Source organism: Gouania willdenowi, chromosome 14 (assembly GCF_900634775.1).
Source record: "Gouania willdenowi chromosome 14, fGouWil2.1, whole genome shotgun sequence".
In the NCBI taxonomy this organism is placed as follows: domain Eukaryota; kingdom Metazoa; phylum Chordata; class Actinopteri; order Blenniiformes; family Gobiesocidae; genus Gouania; species Gouania willdenowi.
This window is the reverse complement of record NC_041057.1, coordinates 34,682,317-34,705,981: the sequence shown is the minus strand read 5'-3', so window position 1 is coordinate 34,705,981 and position 23,665 is coordinate 34,682,317. Positions and strand designations below refer to the sequence as shown.

At 36.2% G+C, this 23,665-nt stretch overlaps 1 protein-coding gene across 3 annotated transcripts in view; it reads right to left on the bottom strand.

The window, feature by feature from the left end:
- ntm (neurotrimin) overlaps nucleotides 1–23,665 on the bottom strand; it is a 636,326-nt gene that overhangs the window by 187,599 nt on the left and 425,062 nt on the right. For 2 of the 3 annotated variants that reach the window (XM_028467259.1, XM_028467260.1), the window contains exon 1: nucleotides 3,021–3,432. In XM_028467259.1, the coding sequence (XP_028323060.1) occupies nucleotides 3,021–3,202 (182 nt within the window). In that variant the 5' untranslated portion in view covers nucleotides 3,203–3,432. Of the gene's footprint in view, nucleotides 1–3,020; nucleotides 3,433–23,665 lie in introns of those variants that run through there. The other variant, XM_028467262.1, reaches the window with a different exon arrangement.

Genomic DNA, 23,665 nt, shown 5'->3' with positions numbered 1-23,665 from the left:
TGGGCCACTTTAGTCTTTTTCTCCTCTAAGAGGCAGCACGTGTGAGTGAGTTCCGTAGTGTGACTTGTTTAGGACGCACTCAGAGATCATCTCACTGCATTTCATGTTGTTCTGAGAAGCAGCAATTAAAGAAGCAACTCCTAAATCTAACATTTTAATACAAAATAAGCCACAAAATAAAAATATATATCTCGGCAATATTGTACTTTTCTATCATGATGTCAAATATAAATATTATAAATATTGCCCAGGCCTAGTTACATTGAATAAGCAATGTTGGATAATCAAAGGATTATTCATTTAACCAGAGTTTCCACACTTTTTCACAATGATTTTTCCAAACTTTTCCAAAATATTTTACCAAATTTCCATCACTTAGTTTTGAACCACTAACATTTATTCAAGACCAATAGAGCGCAACAATGAGCGTGTCTTTCCAGTGTACTAGTGTTCATCACTTATCATATAGCATCGTACGATGGTGCAATCACCACTGACACACATTTTGCAAAGTGTTTTAAAGATCCTATATCATGGAAATCAAATGTTTTGAGCTTTTAACATTGTTACAATGTTAATTCCTTATCAAAAACACCCCCAACGTATTATTGGGCTTCCTTCCTGCATCTCTGAGAAATCCTCACTAATCCTGCTCTCTGAGCTGTGACGTCACTGAAGTCTGAACCGCCCCCTCCAGGAAGTGCTTGCTGCAGGTGTAAGTAACAAATCCAAGAAGCCGCAGGCGGGTACAGTACAACCACGCCCACGCAAGCAATTTTTCAATGCGCTGAAACAGTTTCATTTTTAGTATCTGTTACATCACCTCTTATCGGCGACCGTGGCTCAGGTGGTAGTGGGTCGTCTTCTGATCGAGAGGTTGGGGGTTCGATCCCAGTACCTGACTATGTGTCGAAGTGTCCTTGGGCAAGACACTGAACCCTAAGTTGCTCCCAGTGGTCGACTAGCGCCTTGCATGGCAGTCCTGTCCCACTGGTGTGTGAATGTGAGAGTGATTGGGTGAATGAGCTGATATGTAAAACGCTTTGAGACTGTTTCAGTGGTGATAAAGCGCTATATAAAATCAAGTCCATTTACCATTTATCGTCTTTGACTTGATCTGATGTGTTTGTGACACAATGTGACGCAGCGGTTGGACAAAACAAATGATTATCACCTTAAATGCACTATTCATGTAGTTAGTAGAGATGAGGAGGAGAAGAAAGTGACTTGGAAGCTAAACACTCTGGTGTTTGAAGCAGCTGAATGACTCCGCTGCTGCTGCTGCTGCTGCTTCTGCTGTGATACACACAGCCTGAAGCGCTGAGCTGGACTCACAATAACAATAGTCTTAAATATTCATGTGTTTTACTGTAAAGTGCAGTTTTTTTTTTGGCTGAAAACAATAACAGTGTGTGGATAGCAAAAATAAAATCGCTTTGGTGATCAATGATCACCCTCGCTAGAGCGAGGCATGAAGTCAGCGTCTATAGACACGCCCACTCATGAATATGTATAAGTAGACCCCAAAACAGACTGTTTTTAAAACTGCTCAGAAAGTGATTTTTCAGAGGCTAAAACTCTGGAAAACAGGCGAATTTAGGAAAATAAACCTCAAATACTATGATTTTGAGATTCTTAGAACAAATGGAAACGAGTTAAAAATATCAGAATACTGGACTTTTAAACAATGGTTAATAACTAAAAGACTCTCCATTTGACTCATCCAGACATTTATATTTAGTTAACTCAAAAACTGAAAATAATTATCTATAGATTAATATCATTGGAAAACTAGTGATTAGAGGCTCCAGCTGTAGTTCAGTGTGATTAGTTCTGACATCTGCTACAAACAATAAATCCTCATTTGTCCAGTAAACCATAGAGAGGGGGGGTCAGAGCTCAATCTCTCATCTTGAGGAATTGCTCATCAGTCGCACACACACACACACGCACGCACACACACACACACACACACACACACACACACACACACACACACACACACACACACACACACACACACACACACACACACACACACACACACACACACACACAGTATCAGATTAGCAGAGTGTGTATCGGGGTGTTTTTCCTCTAATCCTCTAAAACCTTCATCATCATCACATTCCTCAGTGTGACTCAGTAGAACTTCTTTATTATAAAATGCCTTCCACAGCCTGCAGATCTACACACACACACTTTATCAGATCTACACACACACACTTTATCAGATCTACACACACACACTTTATCAGATCTACACACACACACTTTATCAGATCTACACACACACACTTTAACACTTTATCACAGAGGTAGGCAATTTTTATCACAGCAGGGCCAAAAAAAAAAAATGTGTTTGTTTGATCAGAGGGTCACATGATCAACTTTCATGTCAGCATTTATAATAATGAGTGATCTGAGCATTAATACAGGAAATAACAAATAGTTTTTATAGTATTTGTGTGTGTTTTTCTGTCATTCTGTGTATGTTTGTTGTTGTCTTACTCATTGTGAGGCATTTTGTGCATTTCTGTGGTTCCTTTTGTGTATTGTTCCTGTATAACATATGTTTTTTGGAGTCATATTGTGTATTTCTGTTGTCGTTTTGCTTGTTTGTGAATACTGTGGTTTGCGGAATCATGTTTCTCTCGTCTTTTTGTGTAATTTTCATGTAATTTTCTGCAATTTCATATATCTTTTGAGTATTTTTTGTGTTTTTTATCTTGTCTTTTACCTTACCTTTTTTCTGCAATGTTCTAATTCTTTGTATTTTTAACGTATATGTTTCCATCATTTAATTAGACTGAGGGCCGCATGTGGCCCCCGGACCGCCAGTTGCCTATGTCTGCTCAAAAATCTTCATCATCATCACATTCCTAAGTGTGACTCAGTAGAACTTCTTTATTATAAAATGCCTTCCACAGCCTGCAGATCTACACACACACACACACACACACACTTACACACACTTTATCACGTACACACTTCAGTAGTAGTTGTGATATGTGACGTACCTGAGCAGCACGGTCTCTCCCTGACGCACGGTGATGTTGTCCATCACTCTGCTGTCGGACTGGTTCTCTCCTCCCTGGCTGTGGACCTTCATCCCTGCGGGAACAAGAACCAGTACCCTCAGACACAGCACGACCGTGCGTGTGGACAGAGCCGCGCACGTTCCCCGGACAGACACAGACATGCTCCCTCTGCAGCACCGGGACGCGCACCGGCACTTTAAAATCACAGTGAACGGAGCTCAACCCAGTCAAAGCGTCCCCTGCAGATTATCTGATCTAATCCGGGTTCTAATAATCCAGGATCTGATAATCCAGGTTCTAATAATCCAGGTCTGAGGTCCAGGGCGCGCGCGGCGGCTCCACGAGCATCCAATGAGTGCGCGTTAACCGGACACACCTGAGCACCATGTTCACTTCATTCTCTCTCACACTGTGTGTGTGTGTGTGTTCGCTATGAACGATGACGTCACGGCCATGCTGTCTCTGTCCCGTGTCCTCCACGCGCACTGCGCACGCTGCCCCAGTCTGATTTATTTATTATAATAAATCACATTTCATTACATTTAACTGATGAAGATTTAATTCCACTGCAGTGAACCAGACTTTCTTTTAACTTAATATATGTTTATTTTGGCTTCTTGGACTTCAAGGAGGACTGATCATCTGAATAAGGATTTGATTTAAAGTTATTTTATGATAGGAGGCAGTAATAAGAGAACCAGAATGGATAAACATCTTATCTTGATTGATAAGAAAATGAAACTTTGATAAATAAATCAAGCCACAATCATTAGAATTATATTATTTATTTATTTATTTATTTCCCCCGCTTGAAATAAAATTAAACATCAAAATGTAAAAGATTCACCCTGGAAATTGAACCCCTTGCTACCTTGTCAAAGAGAGAAACTGACAGATAGTTCATTTAATAATCATGAAAAATAAGAGGTTTTATGGTTATTCATTTAAATCAGTCGGGTCACTTTCCATTTCATTTGTTTTAAAATAAGTAAACAAAAGACTAAATTATTTCACCTAAAATAGGTGCAATGATGCCACTGTACGGCTGAAAACAAGAACAATGTCAGCATTCCCACAACAAAACACAAAACTGAATAAAAATGAGACGGAGGTGCAGTAAAAAGAAATTAAAATGTTTCTTCCTGCTTGTAATTGACCCAAAACTTTGCTGACTTTCAACAAATAAACTGCAATGAATGAAGTCAAACCATCAACAATCATTAACATAAGAAAAAGTCATTTTGTCCAAAAAAAAAAATCATACATAACAATAATGATTGAGCCTGTGGATTATTAAATGTTTGTGGTTTTAAACACAACTGTGAGCTTTAATGTTTTACTTTGAAATGTTCCTTAAATAATAATGAATAAAATAAAACAAGGATGAAGATGATTTTTAATCGCTCTGACTCTGGAATCCAGGGTTTATGTTGAACACAGATTTTAGGAACTTGGCTCACACTTTGTGCTAAACAGATTAAAGTCATCTGTGATCGTCCCACATCACTGCAGGTGATGTTTGTCCATCTGCTAGCCACGTTTTTATCAAATCAAATGCATTCACTCATCTGTGCACCCATGGTAGATGACCAGTACAGAGAACAAAAAACAATGTTTTATCAGACACTTTACTACCACAACATTATGTTATCAACATGGTTTATGATCGTTGACAACATTTCTAATGAGAATTAAAGGATAACTACTTCAACGTGCACTAGAAGGCTTATTACTGTAACTGTATCCAAGTCTAGTGACTTATCAAAGTGTAGCTCTACCTAAAGGTTCTGTACTATGAAGCTGGATTTCCTCTTATCGCGCTAACTTCCAGGATTTACTGGTATTCGGCATGTGCTGTACTACAACGCTGACTAACTTCTTACCGGGCTAAATCTCCATGGTAACTGAGGCTAAATCACCATGGTAGCTTAAGCTGAACGACTAACCTGGTCTGGACCAGGTTATGAAGTGGAGATCCTGGATGGTGCAGTTCTGACAGCTGTGTTTAGAAAACAAAGATTATTAATGGATTAATTAATCCTTTCATTTACTGATGCCATCCTTTATGAAAGATATAGATTTACATATGATAGACTGATAATAAAGTCAAACTGATCAGAGCGCTGTCCGTTTATCATCCCATGGATTCATATTGATCATATCACGCTTTTACGCATTACCAGCGTCAGCAGCTTCCTGCCTTTGTTCTTTACTTCCTGCTTTTTTCTATAGCAATAGTGTTGTTTTTGGTCAGAATTATGGATTTAAATTTTTCATATTTTTAAATAACTAGTGCAGTGCCCGTAGGAAATATGTCTTTATAGAAAAGTAGGAGGTTAAGTAGCTTTTTCATGGATGGTTCACATGTGAGCTTTAATTCCTCTTTATTTCAAAATAAAAGATAAATCCTCTTTAAACTGACTGTATAAACACTTAATTCCTAATGCTAATTTAATTCTAAATTAAACACACACACACACGCGGATGGCCCCCCAGCCCCGGGCCACCGCGGCGCCTCCACCCGGGACAGGCTGCCCCCGGCAGGACACCGTCCTCCCTCTGCCCCCCCACCCACAGAGTGATGTGGTGCGCCCACAGTCTGCCTCTAACCTGGCCAACTGTGCAACAAAGGCTCAATCCACACTGATGATGTCATCAGTTCGAAAATGTTATAAAATTGTCTGCTTTATGACAACTTTATAAAATAATTAATTAACGGTATCATTGCAGTCCAAACAAATCCACACCTTTGAACCAAGCAGCAGCCATGTTGAAACTTACGTGTGTGTGTGTGTGTGTGTGTGTGTGTGTGCAATAAACAACTCAAAGTTAATTTTGTTCTCGTGTGTGTGCCAAGTTTGATTCTTTGCAGATGTCTGAAATTGTGGAAGTTTGTTTTATTTAGCAAATAAAACATATGTAAAATAAATTATATATATTTTTTTTTGAATAATCGATGTAATCATTGAGTGTAATAATCAAAATCATAATCTAATTTTGATTAATTGCACAGCCTTGTGTTCTACTCTACATCTCCTAAAGAACTGGACTAGATCTTATATTGGATTTTGTCTTTGATAAATTGGTGAAATTCATGCAGATTATATATACTGTATATGTAACAGAATATATCACATATTTGTGTTAAACTCTTGACACATTTCTGACACAGAAATAACTGTTATTATTGGACGTTTGGGGAGAAAAACAACCTGTAACATTTCTTATCTCTGACCTCGTCTCTCACACATTCTCCACGGCTTCATTGTTCGCGTCGTTCTTTTCACATTTCAATCCAATTCATTATCAATATGAACCCGATCGGCCTCTCACGGAGGGCTGATATTCATCTGAGATCAACGTGTGCAAACATTAGCATCAGTCGCTCTGTGTTTAATATCTACAGCACGTGTTATTTTCAGTGTGTGACGCGTCGGAGCCACTTCTGTTCTCCCTCTACAATCAATGCTTCATTATGGTGATTTCACTGTAACTACCTCTGAGCAGTTCTGTCATCTACGCTCCATCAACTGAGAAGTACGTCTGTGCACGACCCTTTAGGGTTCCTCACACTGTGGAGCTCATTTAGAAACAGCATCTGACATGGGGGGTAATGGGGGCCCATGGCAGAAGTCTGTTTTATATACTGTATATGTACAGAAATGTATTTTAAACGAATGAAAAGGGCCCTGTGTGGAAATAGACTGGTTGTTAAAGAGGAACTAAACCCTAAAACCACTTTTTTCTGCTGAAAACAAATGTATTTGTGTATAAACTAGTGTTATTGATTGATCCTGATCAACATTTTAGTCAAACTATTTCAATTTGTCGTATTTAGTTGTAAAGTGTCAGAGTGACTGACCTCTATGGGTTGAAACCAGGATATTACAATATATTTTTTTCTATTGGCTGAAAATAAGATCCTGTGACATCATTGGACCAACATGTGTCACTGTTAGCTCCGCCCCCTCCTATAAAAACTACAACCTATAGGCTCTACAATCTGTGTGAATAGGTTGGATTGATAGAAGAGAGAATAGAGTGCTATAGTGAGTAATGAGTAGCTAGTTAGCATAGCATAGATTTTATAGTATAGACTGGGCGTGTCTTAACTGCTCCAGAAGCCCCGCCCATGATCAAGGCATTTTTTAATTTCCCTCCTAGTGGGAGGTCAGGAGAAAGTAGTGGTTTAGTTACACTAAGTAAAAACAATGATTGCTGCTGCATCGTAACAACCACCCCTTCAGTGTAAATGGTTCGACCCACATGTGCTTCTGCTGCTGCTGTGGTAGGTAGTCTGAACTGTAGATGTGACATGGAGCAGGAGATAAACAGCAGCAGGAAACCATGTCTTTCCTCAAGAAAGGAAAAACCAGGAAAGAAAGGAGAAGGAGAGAACGTGAAATGAAGGAAAACAACTGTTTACTCAATTCTTCAGAGGTGAGCTTTAAAACACTCATATATACTCTATCATTTTGATTTAAAACACTCATATATACTCTATCATTTTGATTTAAAACACTATATACTGTATATATACTGTATATACTTTGTTATTTCAATTAAAAATACTCTTTTGCTCTCTCTCTCTCTCTCTCTCTCTCTCTATATATATATATATATATATATATATATATATATATATATATATATATGGATGGTACATCAGCATAAATCAATCACAAAATTCCAACAATATTCAGACAAATATTGTAAGAACTCTCCAATCTTTTCCTTTTAACCCTGATCCAAATACTCTTGGGTTGTGTAAAAAAAAAAAAAAAAACATTGTTCTACTCAAACCATCCAGAAGCATTGAACTCCCATCATGCCTTACAGCATGTACTGTATGAATGTCCTTTTGTGAGAGCTTCAATAAATTAATAAACAATGCAGATTTATGCAAAGCTTCTTTTTTTATTTAGAATTACATTTAAAAGACTCTTTTTTTGTATCTCAGATCGAGGTTAGAACATTGATCCAGATATTCTCTGCCTCTCTGAAGTGGTGACCTTCAAAAGAACATCTCTTTGTTTAGCGTGTGGTTTACAGTCCGTCCTAAATCCTGGTCTGTGGAGTGGAGCACATCTAAGCACTTTAGACGAGTTGTGTGTGTGTTCTGTTCTGAGCATCCATAAAAGTCCTCTCATTTAAGACTCATGCTTCCAAGGTCTTACTGTTTTGCATATTGTGGTCTTTTTTTTTTTTTTTTTCTGTGAAAAAGCAACGTTTTCCACATCAAAGCAAAGGCAAAGTGCAAATGCTTTTAGGAGGAAAGAGAAAATATGAAAGTCTGTTTTCTTGTTGATGTTAGTCATGCAAAGTGTTTATTTTTATGGCCATAAATAACCTATAGCCACAACCTAGACTCTCATGGGTGTCAAACTCTGGTTCAGGGGCTAAATATGGACCAGTTTGACCTTAAGTGGGCCACAGATTTTTAGTGGAAAAAAGAACAAATTCAACAATAATGTGCCCTGGTTTGCACTTCCACGTATGAATTAAATATTACAATATGTGAGTATATCAGTCCTTGCAGGATCGTATCTTAAATTTCACTGATTTTGGGAAAGCAGAAAAATTTTGTGTAATAATTTGAGGAAAACTTGCCAAATTTTGGAAAAATTCAGAGTTCTTTTCAACAATTTGAGATGAAAAATGATCATAAAGAGAGCTAAAAAACTGAGCTCTGCAAATATTGTGGATTTTACTAGATTTTTTATATTTGGAGGAGCTGAGATATCTAGAATGAATTAAATGGTCATTTATGTTCTCGAGCGGGTTCTAAAGCAGGGGTTCTGAACCTCGGGGTCACGACCCCATTTTGGGTTGTAAGACACTGAAAGGGGTTTGCCAGTTGCCTCCAATAAACTAGGAATATTTTCTTTTTACCAATTTGAGCCTTTTTTGCTTATTTTTACCATTTTTTGCTTATTTTTACCATTTTTCTGCAACTACACCAAACTTGCCATATTTTGACTTATTTTCATCACTTTTTCTTGCTATATTTTTTCTCCTTTTAATGCATTTTTGCTACATTACTCCCATTTCTGACACTTTTACATCAAATTTAAATGCCTTTCAAGACATTTTCAGCACTTATAAACCCTTTCCACCACTTCTCCGCCTATTGTCACATATGTTGACCCATTATTGTCACTTTTAACCTCTTTTCACCATATTTCATGATTATTTTTGCCAATTTAACCACATTCATAATTTGTCATGCCCATTATTTGATAGTTTTTACTTACTGGTCCTACTAATTGTTCCAATATTGACACTTTGAACCCTTTTTACCACTTTTTTGTCCATTTTTGCCCACTCTGATTTGCAACTTTTAGGCAATTTCTGTGGTTTTTAAAATCCTATTTCACCACCTTTTCCACCATTTTTGGTCACTTTGAACCCATTTAATTTGTGATTAAAACAAAAAGTAATGCGTTACTGGAAAAAGTAACTTTTGAGTTACTTAGAATTAAAGAATGTATTATTTAGTTTGGGTCATTTGTGTCCAAACAGCTTCATATTAGTGCTGTAATAATATAATAATGCACTGTTGATCAACTGCTATAAAACAACCATAAATGATGTGCATATAAAGCACAAAACAGCTGCTCCAAAATTAAAACAGTAAATTTTCAGCCTTAGCACAGTAATGTAAAGTAAGCTGTTCATATTCCAGGTGCACATTCTGCTGTTTAAAATGCTTATAAAAACAAAGGTGGAAAAACTAATTCACAGCATTTTTCTCAGCTACACAATGCTAAACATATCAGGCTAACGAGCTGCTGTTAGCAGTGACTCAGCAGCAGCAACAGGCTGCATATTTACAACAACATACTGTGCAATAGTTTAGCTGACCTCTCCCTGGATAACAGTCACAGTCTGTTAAAATCCAGCCACAGCGTTAGCTTAGCTTCACGGATGCATCTTTTGGAGACAAAAATAATGCGCGTATTTCCACTCTGAGAAGCTCGTCCTGTTCTCGCTTTGACTCTCCATGATTGGCGAACGTGATGTAAACAGAAACATGCTAGCAATGCTTCTTCTTCAACTGTTTTACCGTGTTTGGCACGGCATCCCGCAAAAATATGTAGCGCCACTGTAAACAGGAAGTACACTGCAGCTAGCAAAGTAACGGACAAACGGACCATATTGTAACGGTAACAGTGTTATTTCTTTTAAAAAATATTGCGTTACAGTACTAGTTACTGTCAAAAGTAACATTGGGGCAGTAACGTGTTACAAGTAACGCATTACTGCCCAACACTGATGACTATAATAATAATAATCAATGTTCCTGGATAACAGTGAATATTATTCAGGTGAATAAATAAATGTGGTTATCACAGATTCATAGAACAATGGACCAATGTTGACATTTGGTTGATACATAATGCCAATTGTTACCATTTAAAATCGTAATGCTGCTGGAGTCCAAGCCTATAGTAAATGGTTCAGTGCTTTTTCCTTCTAACAACATACACATCTAACATTTACATCCAACCACTCAGTGAGTACTAAGAGGAAACCGTCTGTTTCTATTCAGTGCTTATAACTACTACAGTTTTATCTATAAATACAAGGATGGTCTGTGTGTGTGTGTGTGTGTGTGGAGCAAATATCTCCCCGACGCAGTGTGAGTTTGACCTGAAACTTAGTCAACGGCTTCAAAATACCCCAAGTGTGTGCATCTGTTATTTTGGAGTGATTTGGTCGTTTCCAAATGTTTATTTTAATTTTATTTCACCTCTGTACGGCATGGCTAGTGAAACCTATTCAGCTTTTGACCTCAGAATGTGAGGGGGCGCTAGCGCACCATCTATATCTATTTCACTGCACAGCTCATCACCCAAGCAAGAATCACGTGTGCGGCCAGAGCCAATCACTGCGCACACAGCCAAGCAGACACGTACTGTAAACACACGAGTGAGAGAGAGGAAGATAGTTTTATGCCGAAGAGGGGGGAGGGGCGCCTGAGCAGCCGCGCTCGCACTGATAAACTAGCAAAGCTCTTAAGTCTCACTTATTGAACCTGATGTTAGTCACTGATGTTCGTGTGTGTGAGCCACGGTAGACTCCACTTCCTCCTGTGCCATGCTATCATTAGCGCCTCAAACACGGAGCTCTCTGAATAGATGATTTAAAACCATCAGCCACTGGTGAGTCTTTTACAGACACGTTTCCCATTGTTTAAACCATATAACTGTCCGTGTAATTGTTCAATAATGTGCTGTTTCACTAGAGTTGGTAAAGATCTCAACCCGTTCAATACTTCATCTGGAAAACTGCAGATTCTCTGTGGTGCCGTGCATAGAAGCTAAGCTCTGACCACTCGGTTCAAAGGTAAACAGTGATTTTTGTTTTTTAAAAAGACAGCCGAATTGTAGATAATACTTTAATTTACATACTCACTCATGTAGTTTGGAGCTTTACGTTTTGTTTTGCACAGTTTGGTTGTTTTTTGGAGCTACAATCACTATGGAGTTTGGTTATCAGCGTCTCAAACATTTCACAGGAACACACACACGGTATTTATTCATTTATAACAAAAAATACTAAATGAGTAAAATAAAACAAAAAACTAAACAATATTTATACAAAAAGTACACAAAATGACTTCAGAATAACTCTATAATGGCAACCAAAAACACAAAAAGACAACTGAAAGATAAAAAAAATACATGACTCCAAAAAACATACATTACAGAAAAATACAACAAAAATATGAAAATGGCTCAAAATACACAAAACTAAATATTTATACAAAAAATGCACAAAATGACAGAATCACAACAATGGCAACAAAAAACTATAATTATACAAAAAATGCACAAAAACACAACAGAAAGATATGCAAATACACATAATGACTCTAAAAAACATACATTACAGAAAAATACACCAAACAAAAAAATATTAAATATTTATTGTGTTCATGTCCCATAGAATTAAACCAGGGAAATCACACACGCTGTTTTATTTTGCACCCACAAATAAACCCTTTATAACACTGCAGAGCACAGAGTATGTACACCTCTATGTACATCCAATTCCTTCAAACACATACTCATTTGGACATAATTAACTCTACTTAAGCTCCCACATGAATGCATACTTCTGACGGGCACTGTACTTGTTAGAGAAAATCAGGTGTTTTCCACAGTATGAATCCTCGTCTCCATTTTGGCTCCCAGCAGCAGGTGGAGCGGCTCAGGGATGTGGGTGTGCTTCAGGCTCGACAGTGTCGGTGCTATTTCATAGTTCTGACTTTGAAAGGAGGAGAATGAGATGTCACCCTACAGAACGACGAGCCTCCAGGCAGCGTCACGTTACCGTGCAGCTACAATCGTGTCATTTGACTCGCCCGGAGCTCATAACAGACTTCATCTGTGCACGGATGCTGCTCTGCATCCAACCTCCATGAAGATGTCAACTAAATGAATGTGTGACGTAAGGCCTCCCGCACCGGATTCTAATTCTGTCCATCTGAGACTCCCGTTAGTTCCATCACTCAGTGTCTTGCTGTGGACGTGTGCATGCTAGGGCGATAAATTAGTCTGAACACATAGAGATGTGTTGGACTCTAATCAATATTCCTCCAGCAATTGCCCAAATGACCATGTGGAATATAAATTGGGTCACTCCATTGGCTCTGCTTTCCTGTGATTCAGTTTTACCTTATTTATATCAGTGGTTCTCAACCTTTTCAGCCCACGACCCTCAAAATAAAGGTTCCAGAGACCGGGGTCCATCCATAAAGTCAGCAAAATGATGGTCCATTGTTTTATGAATCTGTGAAAACCACATTTATTTATTTGTCTGAATAATATCCACTGATATCCAGGAACGTTTATTATTATTATTATAGTCATCTTAAATCATGGTTTTAATCACTAATAAAATGGATTCAGTGTGACCAAAAATGGTGGAAAAGGAGGTGAAATGGGATTTTAAAAACCACAGAAATTGCTTAAAAGTTGCAAATTAGAGTGGATAAAAATGGACAGAAAAAGTGGTAAAAAGGCCTCAAAGTGTCAATATTAAAAGGGACAGTAATGAGGGCGGTTGGGGTAATGTCATTTAAAAAGTAGGAATAATTAGTTTAAACTGGCAAATAATGGGCACGACAAATCACAAATGTGGTTAAATTGGCAAAAATTTGCATGAAATATGGTAAAAAAGAGGATAGAAGTGACAATATTGGGTCAACATATGTGACATTAGATGGAAAAGTGGTGGAAAGGGTTTTTTAAGTGCTGAAAATGTTTTGAAAGTTTAAAAAAATGAAATTTGAATTGCGGAAATGGGAGTAATGCAGCAAAAATGAATTAAAAGGAGCAAAATTGTTGCAAGAAAAAGTGATGAAAATAGGTTTAAGTTTGGTGTAGTTGCAGAAAAAAAGGTAAAATTAAGCAAAAATAGGCTCTATTTGTTTAAAATCTATTTGTAGTTTCTTAAAGGATTCTGGTGGCCATCTATATCTGCTGCTAGTAAAGCTGATTTGATCTTAAAGAAATTTAACAGAAATGATTGAATAGTTAAAAGAGTCTTTAGAGAAATTAAATCAATAGACGTGTGTGTGTGTGTGTGTGTGTGTGTGTGTGTGTGTGTGTGTGTGTGTGTGTGTGTGTGCGTGTGTGTGTGTGTGTGTGTGTGTGTGTGTGGCATTTAGTCAAATAAACAGCTTTAACCTGAGAAGCAGTGACAGTGGAACGCTACGAGAACCAATTCTACGTCAGACTGACATTCTGTTTTTCTATTAGCATTTATCCATTGAAGCTGTTACATTTTACACAAACACATCTGATCCAGTGACGTTTGGTGAGGTTCATGACTGGGGAAGCACTGACTCCTCTTTTTAAAAGTATAATTCTGTAAATGATGGTTATTTCATTGTACTTTTACTCTTATTCATTTGTAATATAAGAAGCAGCAGCTCAGATAAGTTGGTCATTTACTGAACATTTGTTTTCTATCTTTACATTGTTGAGTGGACCAAATGTGATGCTTTAAAGCAGGTTTTATTCAACAACTTCAGCCCATTTTCACTTATATTTACCATTGTTCTGCAACTACATATTTTGCCTTATTTTCTTGCCATTTTTTTGCTCCTTTTAATGCATTTTTGCTGCATTTCTCCCATTTCTGACACTTCTCCATCACATTTCAATGCCTTTTCTACACATTTTTTCTACTTATAAACCCTTTCCACCACTTTTCCACCTAATGTCATATATGTTGACCCATTATTGTCACTTTTAACCTATTTTCACCATATTTCATGCTTATTTTTGCCAATTTAATTACATACACCATTTGTCATGCCCATTATTTACCAGTTTAAACTAATTGTTCTAATATTGACAATTTGAACCATTTTGACCACTTTTTCTGTCTGTTTTTGCAACTTTTAACCAATTTCTGTGGTTTTTAAAATCCCATTTCACCACCATTTCCACAATTTTTGGTCACTTTAACACATTTTATTTCTGATTAAAACAATAATTTCCATCTTTAAGACGACTTTATACTATGGCACAGATAATAATGAACTTCTTGGATAACAGTGGATATTATTCAGATGAATAAATACATGTGGCTATCACAGATTCAGAGTTTGACACGTGTAACGTAGGAAATCAGGCATTTGGCGTCTTTGGTTGGGAAGGAGAAAAACAGCTTGATTATCTTTGTGTGTGTAACCTCCTTAAAATAACTTTGCCATAATTCTTTTGTCATTATCTGCAAAGACATTTAAAATCTAGTTTCTTTTTAATGCTGTAGGTAATTGAAACACTCGTCACAATCTCCCACTTTCCCGTTACTTCAGTAAAAACAGAAATGTTATGATTCCTCCAAAAAGACTTGAAAGCACAATGTAGTGGAGAGCGTTCTCCTTTAGTTGTCAAGCATATCATTTAAATGTCAATTTCAGTTTTCTAATGAAGAGGACTAAATGAGGTAAACTAAGTGGCTGCCAGAGGCTGAGCCCAGACTGCTAAATGTTGAGTAAACAAAGAGCACAAGGACAGAGAGACTCTTGATGATAATGATGTCAATGATGCCAAACCAACACTAATCACAGCGGGTTAATTAGGTGGCGTTAATCACAGGGACCGCAGGGAAAAGTTGGTGTGAAGGCAGTGAGTGACACCGAAGCTTCAAATACTGTCAAATGTTCATTAATCCAGTGGTTCTCAACCCCAAAACAAAGGTCCCAGAGACCGGGGACCCCCACTTGATGAATAGCAATGTGGTGGAAAAGGTGGTGAAATGGGATTTTAAAAACCACAGAAATTGGTTAAAAGTTGCAAATTAGAGTGGGTAAAAAGGACAGAAAGTGTCAATATTGGAACAATTAATATAAACTAGAAAATAATGGGCATGACAAATCTTGAATGTGGTTACATTTGCAAAAATAAGCATAAAATATGGTGAAAACAGGTTAAAAGTGACAATAATGGGTCAACATATGTGACATTAGATGGAAAAGTGGTGGAGAGGGTTAATAAGTGCTGAACATGTCTGGGAAGTGGAAAAATGTGCAGAAAAGTTATTGAAATGGGAGAAATGGGAGTAATGTAGCAAAAATGCATTAAAAAGAGCAAAAATATGGCAAGAAAAAGTGATGAAAATAGATAAAAATATGACACGTTTGATGTAGTGGCAGAAAAAAGCGTAAAAATGAGCAAAACTTGTCCAAAATGTATATGAATTTTTGTATTTCTGTTATGACTTAATATTGGTAAGCATCGGTCGGTGTGTGGCGTGAAGTTCGTTTATAAAAGGTAAATAAACGGAAGCGTCCGTGTGGCGCTCTGAGTGTGTTTTTTTAGAGCCACAATAACCATTGAGTCATGTGACTTGGTTCTTCTTCTGTTGAGGTTATTCTTCTTCACACTGTAAATGGTTAAAGCAACGCTGCACCCAGCAGGTCATGTATGGTACTGCAGCACACATTAAACAAAGATTTTGTCATGAATTTACAACATTAACATGATTTTTTAATGACACGTTCAGCCTCACAGAGATTTTTAAAAAAGGAATAGGACGTTACATTTTATTATTTTACAGCAGTTTTACTGTGTTTTGGACTAAATTTTGATGGAATATATGGATTTGGTCAGATATGGCATCACTTTTGAGTGTTTGCTGTGATGGTTGTTTCTGAGAATAGTTTATAAGGTTAAAAACAGAAAATTCTAAGCTCTCAAACATTATAAATCATGTTATTAATCATTTTTATATGTTACACACATTGTGGTGTGCACAAATCTCTAGACCAGAGGAAGGCAACTTTTATTACAGAAAAATGTATTCATTTGATCAAAGGGTCACATGACCAACGTTCATTTAGAATAAGGGTTTTTATAGCATCCATCCATCCATCCATCCATCCATCCATCCATCCATCCATCCATCCATTTTCACCCACTTATTTCTGTTTGTGAGGGTCTTGGGGGTCTGCCGGTGCCAATTTCCTATCACAGTCCATTGGTGCCCTGCGATGGACTGGCGCCCTGTTCAGGGTGTGCCCCCGCCCAGCGCCCAATGAAAGCCGGGGATTGGCACCGGCAAACCCCCGTTTTTATAGCAATTTATTTGATTTATTTTTGTCATTCTGTGTGTGTTCGACCGTGGCTCAGGTGGTAGAGGGTCGTCTTCTGATCGAGGGGTTCGATCCCAGTACCTGACTATGTGTCGAAGTGTCCTTGGGCAAGACACTGAACCCTAAGTTGCTCCCAGTGGTCGACTAGCGCCTTGCATGGCAGTCCTGTCCCACTGGTGTGTGAATGTGAGAGTGATTGGGTGAATGAGCTGATATGTAAAGTGCTTTGAGACTGTTTCAGTGGTGATAAAGCTCTATATAAAATCTAGTCCATTTACCATTTATTTCTGTCTTGCTCGTTGTGAGGCATTTTGTGCATTTCTGTTGAACTTTTGTGTATTTTTCCTGTAAAATGTAGGTTTTTTTAGTCATATTGTGTATTTGTGCTACCATTTTGGTACGTTTTGTGTATTTCTGTTGTTGTTTTACTTGTTTATTAGTACCGTGGGTTTGCGGAGTCATTTTTTGTGTTTTACTTGTCTTTTTGTGTACTTTTGTTGTCATTTCCTGTAATTTTGTATATTTTTCTGAGTAATTTTGTGTATTGCTGTTTTTGTTTTGCTCATTTTTCAAGTACTTTCGTGTGTTTTTCGAGTATTTTCCTGTGTTTTTCTCTTGTCTTTTGCTGCATTTTCCTGCAATGATGTAATTCTTTGCATTTTTAATGTATTCTTGCTCTTGTTTTGTCTAATTTTCAGTCATTTTGTAAATGTACTTTGAGTGCCGCATGGTCTAAACGGTCTAAATGTTTAATTTTATTCTATATTTCTTTTGCCTGTGGTTTAAAGCCACATGTTGATAACATCAGCCTTTTGTCTTTTTCTGCTGGTTGAAGACAAAGTGAAGAAGACTGACAGTTGTGAATCCTTCAGGTCATCTACGTTATGTGATGAACTTAATGCTAATAGGCTTTCTACATCTCTAAATGACCAACCATATTAATGTACACCATTAGCCGATTCTTCCCACGTGTCAATCAAAGAGGGGTGACTAAAGAGGGAGCAAACTGTATCTGAAAGACCAGACGTAGCTTTTCATCAACGTCACACAGTAATCAATGTGACTATTGAACCCACAGGACGACCATAATCACCCTTTTAACGCTGTGTAGATGCTCATTTACAAAGAAGAAAGTCAGTCTGAAAGATTATTCTGTCAGTCACATATATCTGCATTTACTCTAGATTATTCTCTGTTAATCGTGTCTGGAAAGGTTTGTTAGGATTTAAGAAGCAATTTATATTATATTATATTATATTATATATATACAGTATATAAATATATATCAATTTTACCTTATAGAACTATTTAAGATTTACAGATCATTTTATGAGAGAATAATAACTTCCACGTAGGAAAAGGAAAAGTTTTATTATTATTATTATTTTACATAATAACACGCTTTGTAATAACTTACTTCAATATATAAGAAGCATTTTGTAATAATGTGATTAAACGTTTTTAAAACAACAAAAAGTTTCAATTAAGATCCACATTTAAATAATTCAAGTCCAAGTATATACTGTATATATACATATATATATATATACCGTATTTTTCTGACTATAAGGCACACTTAAAATCCTTTAATTTTCTCAAAAATTGACAGTGCGCCTTATAATCAGGTGTGCCTTATGTATGAAATGAACTACTGTGCTTCAACATACTGAACTGAAAAAGTGAGTGTATTGTTCTGTATTTATGTGTTAAACCTGAACAATGTTGAGAATTATTGTTAATGAGTTGAATAAAGTTTGACTTATCTGACTTTTATTTTGCTTAATGCGTCTTAATAATAATAATAATAATAATAATAATAATAATAATAATATTAATAATAATAATAATAATAACAAACTGGTGCGCCTTATAATCCGGTGCGCCATATCATCCGAGAAACATGGTGTATATATTTATATATATATATATATATATATATATATATATATATATATATATATATATATATATATATATTTGCAGTGCTAGGAACAGCAAAGATACTGCACAGAACCCTCAAGCTCCCAGGCCTCTGGTAGAGGACCCCAGCTTGGAGGAAAAAAGCGACCGCCCGCGGCGGGTGAGGAAGAGTTTTTCAGTGAACAGTGAACAAAATTACATTTTGACTTGTGCTGCAGAATAAAAGTATAAAGAGAAAAATTGTTCCTTATTTACACATTTAAAAAGTATAAAATTACATGAAAAAAAAAAAAAGAAATGTTGCACATTTAAGCTTTTATTGGGTTCATAAATATTGTACTACAGTAAAAGTGGGAACGTTTATTTCCTAGAAAATGCAGAAATTAGCAACTCTTAATGTTGTACTTTATTCAATATCAAGAAGTTCATAAAAAAAGAGAAGTTATTTAAAAAAATAAAGACACCAGGTGGAATTTTAATGATTTACCATAATTAGTTATTTGTTACAATTACAGTAGTTATTTGAATCCATTTATGTGTTGTTGTGGTTGTTTCTTTTTATTTATTTTTTTGTATTGTTGTTGATTCTGACTGTAAATGAAGTTTGATCCTTTCAAACTAAACTTTCTGTTTTTTTCTCTTGGCAGTCCAAAGATACCATTACTGAATGTATTTATACGCCTGCTGTTATGCAATGCTTTTAACCCATGACCACAGACAGCATTCGTCTGATCTCTACATCCGTCGTCTTGACAACGGTTTAATGTAAACTTGGTTCTCAGAAGACGAGGAGAACTAATCAATGAAAGTAGGACGATGCACTAAACGTCTGGATTGAGATGGTCAACGTATGAACACCAAGTGTCATCAATCCTTTTGGGCCATCAACAATATATAACCATATATCCATTATTCTATGAATCTGTGATAACCACATTTATTTATTCATCTGAATAATATCCACTGTTATCCAGGAACGTTTACTATTATTATAGTCATCTTAAAGATGGAAATCCATGTTTTAATCACAAATTAAAAAAAAAAGGTTAAAAGTGTTAAAAAAGTGTGGAAAAGGTGGGTAAATAGGATTTTTTTTATTTTCCAAAACAGAAATTGGTTAAAACTTGCAAATTAGAGTGGACAGAAAAAGTGGTTAAAATGGTTCAAAGTGTCAATAATGGAACAGTTATCAAAAAATAAGCATGAAATATGGTGAAAAGAGGTGAAAATAATGGGTCAATATATGTGACATTAGGTGGAAAAGTGGTGGAAAGGGTTTATAAGTGTCTGGAAACGGTGACGTAGAAGTGTCAGAAATTAATCCGTGTATCATTCGTTCATTTGTTTTTCATGATGTAACAAAAACATGAAAAACCAAAAAAAACACTCATTATTTGATATTTGTTTCCAAAACCAAAATGAAAAAATGGAAAACACCTTGTTTTTCAAATTCAAGCTCTTTTGCTTTGGTACAGAAAACAAAAAACGCAACACGAACAGCTTTATTTGTTTTCTCCATTTGTTTTCTCCATTACCTCCATTACTTTTTAGTAATTTTGTGGTTTTTTGTTGTTGTCATTTTGTGTTATTTGGAGTCATTATGTGTATTACTGTTTACATTTTGTTAATTTTTGAAGTAGTTTTGTGTGTTTTTTTCTGTGTTTTTCTTGTCCTTTACTGTATTTTCCTGCACTGATGTAATTATTTCTATTTTTATTGTATTCTTGCTTTTGTTTTGCATGTTTTTCTGTCATTCTGTGTATGTTTGTTGTTGTTTATTGCAGTCATTTTTGTGTTTTTCTTATATTTTTGTGTACTTTTGTTATCATGTAATTTTGTATTTTTTGTCATTTTCTTTTTCGTCATTTTTTACCTGTTAGTGTTATTTTTATGTGTACATTTGTGTATTACTGTTGTCATTTTGTTCATTTTTGTAGTAGATTTGTGTGTGTTTTGAGTATCGTCAGTGTTTTTTTTTTTTCTTACTGTATTTTCATGCAATCTTGTAATTCTTTGTATCTTTATCTTGGTTTTGGTTTGTGTGCATTTCTGTCATTTTGTACGTTTACTTTAGGGGCCAAGGGCCCCTGTTGCCCATGTCTGCACTACATGAAGTTGTTTGTGATAAACACACTTAGCAACCATGAATATTAGCATTATTCACCCATTGTATGCTAGTGATTGCACATTAAAATGATTGTGCTGCAGTGTTTACAGATGTGTAATCAGGAGCTACTCAACTCCGTGTTTGGATTATCAGCGAAAAATAATAATTAGGCGTGAACAAAGTGTTGATTGCAGCACAGTGGGCTGTTTGTGAGCTAGCTAGCTATAGCGACACCCCCCAGGCTATGGAGCTAATCACAGGAAGCTACCGTAGCTGCCTCACACTTCTTCATCTCAAACGCTCCCTGAGAATGATGCATTAGCTCAGATTTATATAAAGCACAGCGTGGATAATCAATATTAAAGTATAGGCCTTTGGTGGAGGTGACCATTACTTTGAAATAAACAGATTGATAGAGTGAAAGTCATCTTCATCACCCACTGGGAAAGAAAGACTTCCTCGAGTAGGACGTCCCCACAAAGTAAAGAGAAAATTACGTGTCAGCAAAGCTTTGTCATGTGAGCTGATAAAAAAATAAGCGTGCGGTCGTCCAAGGTAACAACAGTCAGAGGTCAAAAAAAATGACTTTGGTAAGAATTAAAGTCATCATATGAAAATCACTTATGTAAAATTGTCAAATTAGCTCAAATTAGATGTGCTTTAGTACAAAAATACATGATTTATGAATTAGAATTTAAAAATACAAGTAAAAGTAAACCACGAAGTAAAGTGCATTTTAAATAAAATACAAAGTGTTTATTTGTACGGTTGCCGTACGGACAACGCCCAGCGCTATTAGTACGGTTACCAATGTATACGTACGCAGCGGGTTAGGGTTAGGGTTAGGTTATTACCCAATATTGCAACAGTTTTTAGGGTTGGGTTAGGGCAGGGGTCTGCAACCTGAGGCTCTGGAGCCTCATGTGGCTCTTTGACACTTTTGCGATGGCTCCCTATAGCTTTTTTTTGTTGATGATGAATGACATTAACTTCAAATAAAATTATGACAAAACAGTTGGTTAACCTAAAACTAAATCACATTGTGCAATAACTCTGGAACCACCTGCAACATCCACAGACCATCAGCATTTCTTGCACCTGTGGCTAAGCTTAAGTTTTAAATCCCTGGTGACGATAGCTAAACCAACAAAAACACAATCCTGGAAAAAAATACAGATTTTATTTGTGTGAGGAAACATATAATAAACTGTGAACATGCCAGCTTAATATGCATGCTTGACATGTTGCAAGAAATTAGCAATTAGCATATGTTGATCGACATGATCATGTGTTATCAAATTCAAGCTTATTTTTGTAGATCATCAAATTCAATAACTCGTAAAATTATTCGGTATTATTTTAACTGTATAGAATTTTATAAACTGTATTGTCTTCATTGAGAAAGGTATTTTTCGGCTCTGGAAGGTCTTTAATCCAGGTCAGATTAAGCAAAATGGCTCCTTTAAGAGTAAAGGTTTCAGACCTCTGGGTTAGGGTAAGGTTTAGTCTTAGTCATGTGACCTAAACTGGTCAAATAGGGGCGCTGCGTACGGATAGAATGTCGGTATATTGATAGGGCAACCGTACGAATAACCACTGCCAGTTAAATATTGCAAAACCTTGAAAATTCTTGCTTTTGGTTAAATTTCGTTCAATAACAAATGTGATATGCTGATCTCAGCATTCTCACAAAGGGCTCTACCTAAACTTAAATATACTTTATTATAATACAATGATTCTCAACTAAAATCACCTTTAAATAACAAACAAGCCAAACTGAGGAGAAAAAAATTATACTTCAATACCATCAATGAAAACATAGAACTGTTTTTTTTTTTTTTTTAATTAAATCCCAAATAAATCTATCAAAAAGTGCAATTTAAAAAGAAAAAAACTACACAGGAAGTATATGAAATAGGGTTTTAGTGGGTTGTTTTTGCTTGTGACCCACTGAAAATGGGTCTGTGGCCCTATTTTGGTCCCTGGTTCTTAAGTTTAGAGCTTCTGTTGTCATCTTCATCACCAACAGTGAAAGCCATGGAAGAAGATAGGCTTCCTCAAGTAGGACGTCCCCACAAAGTAAGTCATGATGCCTGGTCCATGGTAACCAACAACAACAGGTGTGTGAAACACGATACTGAGTGACAATAAATCACGTTTACATACAGAAATCTGTAGTCCTCCCAAAAAAACCTTTATTTATATCAAATATGAAGCCAATTCTCATTATAGAAGGCTATAAAAGCAGAAATAATTGAACTAATGTATGAACATCAACTGCAGCAAGTTTGGTGATAATAATAAACATTAGGTCACAAAGATACACATGTTTTTGTACAAAAAAAGTTCTGGGGGAAGCTCAGTTTGCTATAACTGTGCCACAAGTTTGGGAACAAGTAACTGTAAAATGTCAGTCACAATGATTCCAATCATTGTTAGTTTAATTTTGAACTACAATATGTTGTAAATAGGCTTGAAATAAACACACATTCATTTTAATTGTAGTAAAAACGAAACAATGTGTCAGCGCAGCTTTGTCATGTGATCTGTATCACGCCTGTGCAAAACGTCCAAGGTAAACAACAGGCAGAGGTGTGTAAAGTGAAAAATAAGTATAATTACTAAAAAAATCACCCAAAGGAAAATCACTTCAGTAGAATTAAAAGTTTCAAAGTAGCTCAAATTAAATGTGCTTTGGTACCTAAGTGAAAAAATAAAAATATAATATATGAATATATGAAGTCTTTTCACTGTAAAACAATGTTCCTCCACTGCCATACGATGTGCAATATTACCCATTATTCTTTATAAAATCCCCACTTATTGCATATTTCTATATTTCTGTTCTCTCATCTCAGTCAATATCATTTATTCTTTTTTCTTTCTGTATTGTTCTATGTAGTCGTATTGCTCTTTGTGTCTTTGGCTGCTGTAACATGTGATTTTCCCCTCTGTGGGATAAAATAAAGTATAATCTAATCT